Source organism: Mastigoproctus giganteus, chromosome 7 (genome assembly GCF_048544385.1).
Source record: "Mastigoproctus giganteus isolate SK-2022 chromosome 7, ASM4854438v1, whole genome shotgun sequence".
NCBI classification, from domain to species: domain Eukaryota; kingdom Metazoa; phylum Arthropoda; class Arachnida; order Uropygi; family Thelyphonidae; genus Mastigoproctus; species Mastigoproctus giganteus.
The window spans coordinates 135866541-135880250 of record NC_143581.1 but is presented as its reverse complement, the minus strand read 5'-3'; the positions used below and the strand labels follow the sequence as shown (position 1 = coordinate 135880250).

Here is a 13710-nt window from a genome sequence, read left to right as displayed (position 1 = left end):
TGAGGTGTTAATAGTGTATCTCTGCCTTTATTGTGTTGTTTATTCAGTTGCTACATGCGCGCAGCTTTGTTTATGCGTATCAAGCGTGCCTCCTCGTTTTGTAATTGTGCTTTATTCCCTAAAAATGAAAAGGAAGCGTCCTGGTGAAGACACTGCAGATTCAGAGAGAAAAAGAAAAGCAATTATCGATAAACAGAGGCGGACTGGGTCAAAAATTCTTACCCGGGAAAATTTATAGTGGCCTCATACTATGGTTTATGGCCAAAATCACACTGGCCCACCGAGGTTTCCCCGGTAAGGCTTATGGCCAGTCCGCCTCTGTCGATAGAGAAAAAATATGAAATTGTGAAACGCTTTGAGCGAAATGAAAGACCATGTGATATTGCACGTGCTACAGGCCTAAATGAGGCAACGGCGAAAAGCACATGACAATTGCAAACTTGACAGGTTGAAAATTGAAAAGGGCTCAATTGTAAAGGGCTTAAAAATTTTAGAAAACATAGACTCCAACGAAGAACGCGTTATAGCTACAAAGCAAGGAATAAAAAAATTATTAGCTTGCTACGAAGAAATTCTGCGTAAAAAAAGAACGCGCTGTGTCGTCAGACGAATTTGTTAGATTTTATGAAGCCATCGACATCGAAATAACTTTTTAACGTAAGTCATTTGTTTTTTTTTAATTAATATTTTGTATTAATATGTATAAAGAACTGCAATTTTATTAATATTTTTCTTCTAAACTAGTGTTTTTGTTAGTCCTTGGTCCCAATTATATGCAAAGTTGTACCCCGACTTACGCGATTTTCGTCGGACCCACCTATCGCGTAACTTCGGGGTATTACTGTATTCATAAATTCTGCATTCCAAACCACATGCATAGCTATACAATACAGTGTACCCCACTTTACGATATTAATCAGTTCCAGAGACACCATCGTATCGTTAAAATATCGTTATATGAACCCAATAACACATTGTTTTTTGGTAATTTGTTTCAAGATCTCGGAAGTTGAAATTTTCACTGTATAACTAAGCTATTTACTCTCTAAAATGTCATTTTTAGGGTCACAAGCGTGATCTTAAAACCATATAAAAGGTCGTGAGCGTGGTTTTGTAAATTGTATTAGTTACCAATTCAAATCATTACACTTTCATCGTTATCATATGTTCCATTATAAGAATCAATTTTAAACGCCTTTGTGATATTTTTCTAAAGCACATTTCTGGAGGTCACGACCATAAAACAATAAAAACAATTTGCACTTTCCGGTTTATTAGACTTTTCTGTTACTGCAAGCAATTATAAACGGGTAGTAAACTCTATCTTCTTTCATTTTCAAAAATACCGATAGCTGGAGTTGTGTGATTTTTTATATTATTATGGTGAAATGTGTTCCCCTTCACTGAATTTTCAATCATATAAAAAACATAAATAAATTTTCAGAATCTTCTCTTCATTCCTTTTTTTTAAAGCTTTGTAAGCTTGTTATTCCATGCGAATTGTGTTAGTTGCAATTTGTGTGTGTGCCATTAAAAAATGCTTATGCATGCAATCGTGAAATTTATAATTAAAAGAGAAGATTATCTTGAAAACAAACGCCTCTTGAAACGTTTCTGAAGAAGTCGACTCCTTGTGCAACAAACCAACGAGTGCCAAACCAATAATGAGTGATCAACGAATGTGCATTTAGTTGGTGATGAAGAATAAACATTCTTTAACATTTTTATAAGTTTACTAACAATTTTGTAAGCCGTAAATAATTTCTCTATTATTATAATTTGCTTGATTTTACAGGATGCGTTTTCATTTCTTTTGACAAATCAATCATTGTTTAAACATAAACTAATTAGCTAACTAATTTCATTGTTGAGAATGTAACCCCTATTTTTAACCTTGTATCTACGGAAAATAAATTCTCACTTGACGAGTTTTCTCTTTATGAGCGCGCACGCTAGGAATGAATTAACTCGTAAAGTCGAGAACTACCTGTACTTAATTTTGAAACATACTTTACTTAACTGCTTTTACAAAATGGAAAATCTACTTTTTCAATGGAAGTATTGTACACTCTAAATTTATTTAAAAATCCATTTCTGCAATTACAAAAAAAAAAAAATAAAATAACCTTACTAAAACCTATAAAAGGGTAAACAACCTTCATGAACATAGTTCAATGGAATATAACCAAACAGTGGCAATCAACATTATTTGTTAAAATGATAATACTTGTCTGCAATAATAAATATAAGTAATACATAAAATAAAGATATATGATCCATCAAGTTCAACTGTTAAATAATGTAGAATGTTGTATTTAATAATGTAGCTCATTTTTACCTTTAGCAAGATTGACAATAATAATAATAAGAAACTAATTAGTTATAAATAAATTAATCTACGTTCAGAGAACAGTAAGCTGAAATACATTTGTTTACCATCCATGTTAGTTATGCAAAGGACTACTTTTATTCTTACTTACATTCCAAGCCATAAAATGACTAAATCCCCAGTCATTTTCTTTGCTATAGAATAGGTGCTGAATTTCTAGAAAAAGTGAAATAACACATTGAAGATAATACTATTTTAGATAACATAAAAATTATAAATACACAGTATTTTTTATTGTCCTCTTTTTAATAGTTTCTAATAGCTAACACTGCCAGTATACTAAAATGAGAATCATCTTAAGTAAGTTCATTTCTGAATTTCACTGGCCATCCTCTTGTGCAATGAATAAATTTATTTTCTGGTCCCCACCGATTCAGGTTCACTGAGTTAGAACAAAATAATTTTTAAAGATTATCTGAAATCTGCTATGAAATAATTTTATTTTCAATAATAAAAATCACAAGGTAATCTTCAATCTAATAGCAAAATTCAAAGTAGTTTACCTTAGTATTAAAGATTAAATATTAACATTAAATTAAGGTAATTTGACAACTTTGTTTAGATTGAAAAATAAAATTTTAAAATTTATTTTGCAGTCCATAAAATGTATGAAGCTTAGACTTTTAGACATCTATTAGTAAAAAAATAGATTCATCATACAGGTGAATCACATTCATTTCAAGTATTTTGATTAAGATAACCTGAGAAACATAGGTTATAGAGGCCTCATATAGGTCGATTACTTGCTTTCATTTCAAGTATTCTGACTAAGATAACCAGTGGAACATGCCATCTGATTAAGATAACCTGGTGCATTATGGCCACGTTGCCCTTGCATGGTAAAACTCCCAAACAAACAAGATAACCTGAGAAACATATGTTTTTTTTTTTTTTTTTCCCAGTAACGACTTCTTGCTGCATCTTGAATACTTTGCACACCAAACAGGATTTGAACATTTTTCTTTTCAGATTGAAAAACTGGCATACTGTCAACGTGTGGGATTTCGCTCATCAGTGGAGCTGGGTTTTGATAAACAAGCATGGCTTCAATCTTTGATGAGAATCCAGTTATATTCCCATTATAAAAGTAACAATCACAACCTTAGTCTTTCGGCTCCTCCATATTGTGGATGGGCAAACAAACATTAGCATTTTTCTTTGTTCAACTAGTTACATAAACAATTTGATCAAGTGGCACAAATAACCCATTGTGCACATTCCTTATTCTGGTCACATAGAAGATAGCTTAAGTATATCACGCAAAGGGGCTCACATCTGGTGAGTATGGGCTTGGCACACCCAAGGTCCTAAGCTGGATATCATCATTCTTCTCTTTCTTGGTGATTCCTTTCTACTTCTCTCTCTCTCTCTCTCTCTCTCTCTCTCTCTCTCTCTCTCTCTCTCTCTCTCTCTCTCTCTCTCTCTCTCTCTCTCTCTCTCTCTCTCTCAGGGTGACTGTGAAATTTTTTTTTTTTTTTGGCTGGTGCAGCATAAGCCTTAAGCTTCCTTGCACCATATGGCTAATAATAAAAATAATAAAAACTAGGAAATTTTCCAAACATCTGTCGTCTTGATTGTACACCACTGTAATTTAGTTAGGGAAACATTGTATACATAGCAGAATATAAAAGTAAAGTAAAGTGCAGCCATTATCAACCCACTGCAGGGTGGAAGCCTCCTCAACAATTCATGCTGAGGGAAATGGACCATAATCTGCCACGCTGGTCCAGTGCGGGTTGGCAGATCGACCGTATTCAGCAGGCAGGGGCTTGAACCCCGGTCTACTCAAAGAGCGTGTGCTACTGCACTCCCGCTCCTGCCCACTCGGCTACGGAGGCCTACCATATATTGGTAGAATATATTGGTCTGAATTTTATCCTTTGCAGGGTTGGCAATCAAAGTGTTTCAGTAATTCACAGGATCTTATGTGAAACAATTTAAAATCAAATAACACTGCTGGGGGGGGGGTTGACCCCTGTTAAAATTCAGAGTGATTCTTGCAGATTTAATGTTATTTTGGAGAGGTCCAAATCTCTGACCAAATCATTCAATTCTGCCTGAGTGATTAGATGCGGCTTTCCAAGAGCTGAACAGATCTGTATTCGTTCTGGGTTCTGCATCTTCTGGAGACTCCTTTTTGCAATCTGAATCAGAGTCAAGTCTATAAGTTTCTGTTGGTTTTGGCACTGACATCTTATCATTTTGAGGAGCCAACTGTAGAGCAGAAGGTATACTGGAATTCTCTACTTTATGCTTGGATTTTTCAGAAAAACCAGGAATATGGGTCACACAAAATTAATAATACTCTACTTTATGCTTGGATTCTTCAGAAAAACTATAAATATGGGTCATGCAAAAGTAGCAAACATTTATGGGGTCTCGAGGTTCCCACCATATCTTTGGAGCAGCAAAAGGTTGATTTGACTACCTTTAAGCCTTAGAGGCAGTCAAAGGACATTTAATGTCCTTGAACATGAGCTACAGGAAATCTGCGGAGCTCATACTTTATCTTGATATACAACCTTACATCCAAAATGGGGTACATAGGCTTTCTCACAAGCTGGGACATTGGCTTCTGCTGCAATTTTAATATCACTTCTCTGCAAATGTAGCAAAAGCTCTCAGGTTTATTTCGGCAAGAATGCAACACATTTCACGTAGCTATGTGCACATAAGAACACAATTAAGAAATTGTAGATTTTTTTTATTTCTAGCACATAACACTTGTTTATCAGCACTAATTTTCTTTGTTCACCACTCGCCCTCTTAAAAACACACTTTAGAATGAAAATGCTTACTTGTTGCAGAACCCAAGTAAGCATTTTCATACTGATATATATATACTGATAGAGAACTTTCTAGAAGGCTCACAATGTTTCTATAGAACTCATTTGAAAGTTCTAAAACCTTCCAGACCTTTTTACCACACAAAACAATATTCAAGAACATTCCAGAATGTTCTCAGATGTTGTACAATGGTATTCAAAGAAAATGCATCACCCCCTAAAATTGTAATTGCAGTCCAAATAACTTAAGTACAGTGGATTCCAGTTATTTGGGCCACCGGTTAATCGGGGCAGCCGTTTATTTGGGGCAAATCTTAAAAAACAGAAACCAATCAAGAAAATAGCCAAGGTTTACTTTACTTAATTGGGACAATTAACCTGATTAAACGGCAGGACAATTAATCCTGCAGTTTAATCAGGGCAGGAGACCACAGCACTGGAGATTACCCTACGATTGTCTCCGACGGTACCACGTGGTTCAGTCGAAATGCTGGAGGTCACAACCATAAAACAATAAAAACAATTAGCAGTCACCTGTTTATTGGGCTTTTCTGTTAGTGAAATCTATCATAAACGGACAGTAAACTCGATCTTACTGAATTTGCGATAATACCAACAGCTGGAATTCTGTGGGTTATTATGGTGAAATGTGTTTATACTTCCATGAAATCTTAAATCATATAAAAAAATTAATTTTCAGATCTTCTCTTCATTCCTATTTTTAAAGCTTTGTAACTTGTTACTCTAGTTCTCACTTGCGCGAATCGTGTTACTTGCAATTTGTGTGTGCCATGTTCTTTGTTATTGATTGCTTATCTTTTAATTGTTTTAAATTTTTACCCCACCTACAAATGTCAGTGAACAGAAATGTCAACTAGTTCGTATTTACATATTACATTATGTATTAATTATTCCGATTATAACGTGTATTCTTCCGATTTTCACGTATCATTTAATTTTTTAATTGGTAAGGTAATAAAGGGTAAATTTGTTCTTAATATATCTTTACTTTTATAGCCTGATAATATTCCTCCTATTTTCTCTAATTAGAATTGCTGTTTAATAGAATTAAAATTCAATTCACAAACGTGATCACAATGACAGACGCTTACTACACATCGTATAGTGAACGGTACTTTACTATGGTGAGTTCGTCGTAACGTGATTTGATTGTACAGTAAACTAATTGTAAAGGTGGGGGGGAGTACATTGTATTTTTAACTATTTACGTGAAACTTCAGATAATTGGGGCAGCCGCTTAATCGGGCCAAAATGCACTAGTCCCGATGTGCCCAAAATAACCGGAATGGACTGTGTATGGCAATATTTCTTACAGATTGCATCAGATAAGATTGACACGCTAAGTGATGATATAATATTACATCAGCTGTTACTTTCAGATATATAAGCACACTCTGCAAGAGTTGCAGTCATTCCTTGCTTGTGTCAGGATGGCAAGTTACGCGCAGTTGACGCCACAATGAAAGAAAGAATGCTATTGTTGCTTTACGTTAGGAATGATGTTCTTCCTTCATATTGCTTATAGAGTGTCTTGTAATCATTCGACAATTTATAGATTTCTTTCCAAACTCAATTATACTGGTACTGCTGATAGGAAAAAAGGAACTGGATGCAAAACAAGTCTCTATGCCAAAACAGGACCACATTTTGAAGCACTTATGCCCTAAAGCTTCTTCGTTTCAGCTGAAAAGAATGCTCTTTTCAGCTGAAACGAAGGGAAGAACATAGAGGAGTGGTAGCAAGGGCAGTAACAATCAGAAGACACATCTTCAAAAATGGACTTGTAGCCTGTTGTCCTAAGAAGCCCCTCCTCACACAAAAAATGAAAAAGGCCCGATTAATTTGGTGTAAGGAGCATGTCCAATGGATCCCCGAGCAGTGGAAGTCAGTTATTTTCTCGGATGAGAAGAAATTCAAACCGCATGGCTCTGATGGGAGACAAACGATTCGCCAGACGTGGTGAAGAAAACCATCCAGACTGTATGGTGTCTACAGTAAAATTCTCTACCAGCCAAATGATATGGGGGGGGTGCATTTTGTATCGCAGAGTAGGTCACCTGCAGTTTACAAACGGTTCCATAAATGCCAATGGATACCTGGCTATATTGGAAGGCAAATTGCTGCCAACCATTAGAGACCATTTCAACCTGCCAAGTAACTGCATCTTTCAGGATGACTATTCTTGTTTCTTTGTTTTTGTTAGTGCATAAGCTTCTGTGGCCATAATGCACCTCCCAAAGTTTTTGCATTTTCTACTCTGATCCAACACCCAAGGCGGGATTCGAACCTGCGACCTTTGGGTTGCCAGGCTAGCACTTTACCCACCCAGCTAGCCTGGTCGGCTCTTCCCCTTGTCATCGGGCAAAAAGTGTAAGTAGGCACTTCTGTAGTTACTTTAGCTTCATTTCTACATTTGTTACAGGTGAAAAAATGGTTGGAAGAATGGTCCATTACAACTGTTAGCTGACCAGGAAACAGCCCGGACCTGAATCCTATAGAGAACTGTTGGCATCGAGTGGAATCAGCAGTTGCCAGAAAGAAACCAAAGACTACCCTTCGCGAACTTGAGGAAGCCATAATTCATGTTTGGAACTACAAACTATCAGTTGATCATCTTCAGAAATTGTAAATGCCTCAATAGCGTGCTGCTATTATCAGAGCCAGAGGTGGTTCAACTAAATATTAGTTTGCACACCTGGCAAGCTTTTCATTTTGTTTTCCATTTGAAATGATAAACTGGAGCAAATTGAGAGCTTCAGATAACATTTTAGCCATAACTGTTGTGTTTACCAAAACTGTGGTATAAAGGTTGCAAATGTTACTTTTGAAATTTTTTGAGAGCATCTGTCAAATATTACTTAGCTTTGGCTTAACTATTAATAAATATCTTTTGTTTATATTTCTATTTGTGATGCAAGTCATTAATGAAACATACCATTGCGAAAAAGGCTTAGAAATGTGAAATTCCTAGGTGATGCACTTTCTTTGAACACCAGTGTAGTAAGCTCCCAAATACTCTAGAAATCCCCCAAATGTTACAGAAAAAATAAAAATAAATAAACACATAAAACAGAAGAGGATGATTAAACCAACTACAGGTCTTGGTTTTCGGTCATTAACGTACAATATTTGAAAACTCACAATTATGAGAACTTTTTAAGCACATATCTAAGACTACAAAGCGTTTAGGGCTGAAGCCTCAAGCTATCGAAAAGTCTAGACTATGTATAAGTATAGTGGGAAAGCATCAATAATACATAGCCAAATCTGAATTAACAAAATGTTAGCAAAACGGCATCGTTTTAAGTTATATCTCATATTGTGAATACCTTCACGAGTTGCCATGATATTGCACTACTTCGAATAAGTAATGCTTCACCTGAGGAGAAGACTAACATTACTTATTCTCAGATGGATACAACCACCACCCAAACAGCACCGTTTCAGGGCTATTTGGCCCTTCTTCGGTGGGTGGTTAGGTACCCGAGTGATGCAATGATAGAAAAACAGTTATGAAGTATAACTCTACAATATGAGAGATGCCTGATGGTGTATGATGTGTTTAGACTATAAAGTGTTTAGAGCTGAAGCCTCAAGCTAAGTTATTGCTTGAGGCTAAGTCATTGAACATATTTCCTATGAGAATCTGTTGAAATTATTTCAGGGAGGAAATTGATGCTGAGCTGTGTAATAAAATAATTATGAAATAACAGGATACAGGTATAGTCAAACAATCACATAAATACAAAATAAATAATGATTATATTCATGTGGGTTGGCATAAATAGCAATGCAAGTGATATAATCAGTGTAGTCATGTCCATGGGATCAGCCTCATCACAAAACCAGATGCGATAGAGGAAAACTGAAGAGAGATTTGCAATCAAAGATCCATCTACTTCACCCCCCCCAAATGAAAAATACTTCTTGACCAGTGTTATTTCTGAATATCCATCAGGATTGTATGCCATTGTAATTTAGTTGAGAGACAGCTGAATACATAACAGAATTTGTTAGGGTGATTTTCACTTTCCAAGAATGACTATGAATGGGTTTCAAAAGTCACAGGATGTTATTTGAAATTATTTAAAAGATAATTAAATTAAGAAATAAGAAGGTTACAGATATCTTCAAACAATCATAAAATAAATAAATTATAGTAATAGTAATAAATAATGATTATATTCATACAGGTGAGCTGGCTAGCAACATCGGGTATAATCAGTCTCAATCATGTTTGCATAATTAGTCTGATCACAAAAACTAAAAAAAAAATATATGGAATCAGCAACGAAAGATCTACCTACTCCACATCTTTATTTTTTCTGAGGAAAAATGGTTCCTGACCTATGTTATATGTGGGATATTACATGGTGTGAATGGGGGGGGGGGGGCAGAATCTGTATTCCCTACCTAATTTCATAATTTTTTTTTAGTAATCAGGATTTCTCTTTCACTGCCATTACCCAAGTTGCAATAAAATTTTAATGTAGCAAACAGCATCCAAGGCACAGAGTAAGTGAGGTAAAATTTATAACCACTGTCAATGGTTGCAAACAAAGTTGAAACAGCTATGCAGATTATCTGAAGCTGCTGACCAAAATCACTCCAACAGATGACCATGGTACGAGTACCAACAAAATAAATTTTAATCTAGCAGTGCAATATATCTTAAACAGTTTTTAAACTCAACATTAATTCAACTAAATCTCACAAATGCTGTTTTCTCTTTACCCTTTTCACTACTGGCTTTTCCAATGACTTCAATTCAAAAATTATGAGATTGAGTCAATCTGAATTGGGAGAATATAGTCATTTTTGGACTTTCTTCTCACCATGACTGAATTAGGCAGCCACTGACAAAGGTTGCTGACATAAATGTCCAGTTTTTGCTCCATCTAATCGGAAGAAAATGGTTCTTAAGGTCAAGTGATTTTCAATCCAAGATAATTAAAATCCCCCATTGTGCATATGTGCATAAACACAATGTTAACATCTTAAGCCTGTCCATGCTACAATTTGGCCCATCCTCATTGATGAAGTTACCCTAGTTGTGCCAAAACACAGTGATCTTGGGATGGTGTTGGATTTAGAATTCCACTTCAAGTGCCATTTTGAATATCTGCTCGTGAAAGCTAGCCACGTAAATAGCAAGTACATACTCCAAAGAATATTAGCTACCTAAGTGGGCGACACAAAAGCATTTCCTCCCTCTTCAGGAATATATGAGCCTTTTAATATCAAGAAATATGATCAACAGACTTGATCATATGTCTTGTAATAAAAGGCTGTCAACTCTAATTGACCTCGGTTGTTTGTTAATGGAGAGTCCCTCCAACAACTTCAAGATTCACCCCTGTCCAGACTTCATCTATTGGATCGGTTTTAGCCATTTCAAATGCTCTGACATACTCAATCCCTCAATGCGAATCTCAAGAATTTGATAAAATTAACAGGTACCAAGTCTGGGAACTGGATAAGCCCCAACCAGTAATGTGACAGCTGGGATCCACGTGACTTTCTATATATTAGAGGATGTGTTAATACAGCATGCAGTGGTATACATATTATTATAGATATTAATCTGTTTATTATTGCCATTTTTATATATTATTAGTTTACCGTAATTACTAAGTATTTTTATAAACATTTTTCCAATATTATACAGAGTGCTGTAGTGAATAGGCACTGTGAGCTGTGCTCTTCTGCAGAAAACTGTGTATTATAATAGGACAGATTTCTGCAGAAGAGCACAGCTCACAGTGCCTATTCACTACAGCACTCTGTATTTTTGAATTTTTTAATGCAGTTTTCCAAACTGCAATTCATAGTTTTAACTAATACTTTAATTAAAGAGAAAATAGCTAAATTATCAGCCAAACTGGAAATGCTGCACTTCATTTATGACAAGGAGAAATTTTGAAAGCTGTAGGTTTATTGCTCAAAATTTATTTTTTGTGTCTATCTATGGGTAATCTCTGCACTAATTTTCTGTCTGTACTGCCACAAGTTTTCTGTGTTCACAGAGGTAAAATGGTCATTTGCCATAGGTATAAAATATAATGAAGTGTTCACTGCACCAATTTAATGTGTACTGCAAAAAAAAGACTCTATACAACGTCCCACCTGTTAGTATTATTGAAGAGGGAGCTCCCAATCATGGGTTCTAATTAGCTGAAGTTTACTGAAGTTTTGTTTATACAACTTCTCTTTAGAAACGGTCATTTCCTGGCAGGGATTTACTTTCAGTTGCATTTTCTCAGTAATGCTGTATTCACTTTATAATCTGTCCCATTATAGTACACAGTTTTAGTTTGCATATTTTTTTTATGTGCATTGTGGGTCAACATGACTGATTTTAGATGTCTGTATGTACTTTAAAGTTCACTCCCCCCCCCCTTTTTTTTAAATGGCCTCAAAGACGTCACATGAATCAGCTAGTGTAAATAACACAAATCAGTTAAACAGCAATCAGAAAAACTTTGCTGGAAACTAGACTGCACATTCTAAACATATTGTATTGGGGGTGCTAAATTTAGGGCAATTTTGCAAGCATTTAATTTAACATATACTATATCACATAATTTATGTATTTAAAGTTTATATTTAAAGTTTTAATTATGATTCTGCTTCAATTAATATTGTTATACAGTAAAGCAATGCCTTAAAATCAGCTGAGAAATGCTGATCATGCCAACAGCAAAAAGTATTTACATTATATTCTTTAGGAGGAAAACACTCCTCAACTTAATGCACATTCAGTTAGTGCTTTGTTTTTAAGGCCCCAATTAATGGCAAGTGGAGTGTACCTGTATTGTTCAGTCACTGTGATTCACCTGGCCATTGACTGTGGGGAAATACTGAAATACATTTGTTGCGGATATTTCAATGCTGCGGTGAAGGTTTATTTATTAGGTGGTTGTCTTTAATGTTTATTAACTAAGACAAAGAAATAACTCTAGTGAACAGAGGGGGGGGGCACTTGATTCCAATAATGATACTTTAAATACTCTGCTAAATGATATCACCAGCTGATTAGATAAAAGATGGTGCAATAAATTTATTAAAGCCTATCAGTTCCCAAAATATGATGGAAGTTTCCCACAGCAAAGTGGTATCTCTATCATTGAAATTGTTCAAAATTCTGACAAACAAATTCTGAGAGCAAAAATGGTGATTATATTACCAATGAGGTGTTGGCCAATATGTTATTGAAACCTCCAAAGCATAAATTTGTGTGGAAATCTAAAAGATTTTGCAACATTTTTTTTTTTTTTTTTTTTTTTATGAAAACCCCAAGCACGAAAGGTATCAAAACCTATAGTACTTAGTACCGTGCATGGGTTGAAGGAGAAGTATGGGGGGGGGGGGGAGATGCCGGAAACTTTGCTCTAGAGACTAAACATGGGTTTCACCACTTCAGGCCTCCAATAAGCAAAGTGGTGGTATTTCACCGGTTGATGAAAGTCATATACCACATGAATAATTACAGTACTTACAAATATTTAATATACAGTAATACCCCGACTTACGCTACACCGACTTACGCGAACTCGGAGTTACGCGGTTCTTGATTTTTTTCGTTTGGCAACGCTGCCGCCCACTATCTTCAAGGTCGTTTTTCATATGTTATCGATATACGGTGCAACGGCGGAGAATGAGAGCGAAAGATGAACAAAATTCAACTTTGTTGCTTTTATGTTTTTTATATCAGTGAAGGGGAAACACATTTCACCATAATAACGTAAAAACCAACACAATTCCAGCTATCGGTATAATCGCAAATGCAATTAGATCGAATTTACTACCAGTTTATAACAGATTTCACTAGCAGAAACGCAACTGGATTTTTATTGTTTTATGGTAGTAACCCCTAGAAATGTGAGGTGTTAATAGTGTATCTCTGCCTTTATGGTGTTGTTTATTCAGTTGCTACATGCGCGCAGCTTTGTTTATGCGTATCAAGCGTGCCTCCTCGTTTTGTAATTGTGCTTTATTCCCTAAAAATGAGTAAAATACTTAATTAAAAGGTGTGAAAAGGAAGCGTCCTGGTGAAGACACTGCAGATTCAGAGAGAAAAAGAAAAGCAATTATCGATAAACAGAGGCGGACTGGGTCAAAAATTCTTACCCGGGAAAATTTATAGTGGCCTCATACTATGGTTTATGGCCAAAATCACACTGGCCCACCGGGGTTTCCCCGGTAAGGCTCATGGCCAGTCAACCTCTGTCGATAGAGAAAAAATATGAAATTGTGAAACGCTTTGAGCGAAATGAAAGACCATGTAATATTGCACGTGCTACAGGCCTAAATGAAGCAACGGCGAAAAGCACATGACAACTGCAAACTTGACAGGTTGAAAATTGAAAAGGGCTCAATTGTAAAGGGCTTAAAAATTTTAGAAAACATAGACTCCAACGAAGAACGCGTTATAGCTACAAAGCAAGGAATAAAAAAAATTATTAGCTTGCTACGAAGAAATTCTGCGGGAAAAAAAGAACGCGCTGTGTCGTC

General features: G+C 35.7%; 1 protein-coding gene across 1 annotated transcript in view; it reads right to left on the bottom strand.

Annotated features, from left to right (window-relative positions):
• Positions 1-13710, bottom strand: part of Usp7 (Ubiquitin-specific protease 7) — a 518151-nt gene that overhangs the window by 376385 nt on the left and 128056 nt on the right. The window contains exon 6 of the mRNA XM_090378438.1: positions 2481-2545. Within this exon, the coding sequence (XP_090234564.1) occupies positions 2481-2545 (65 nt within the window). The remainder of the gene's footprint in view (positions 1-2480; positions 2546-13710) is intronic.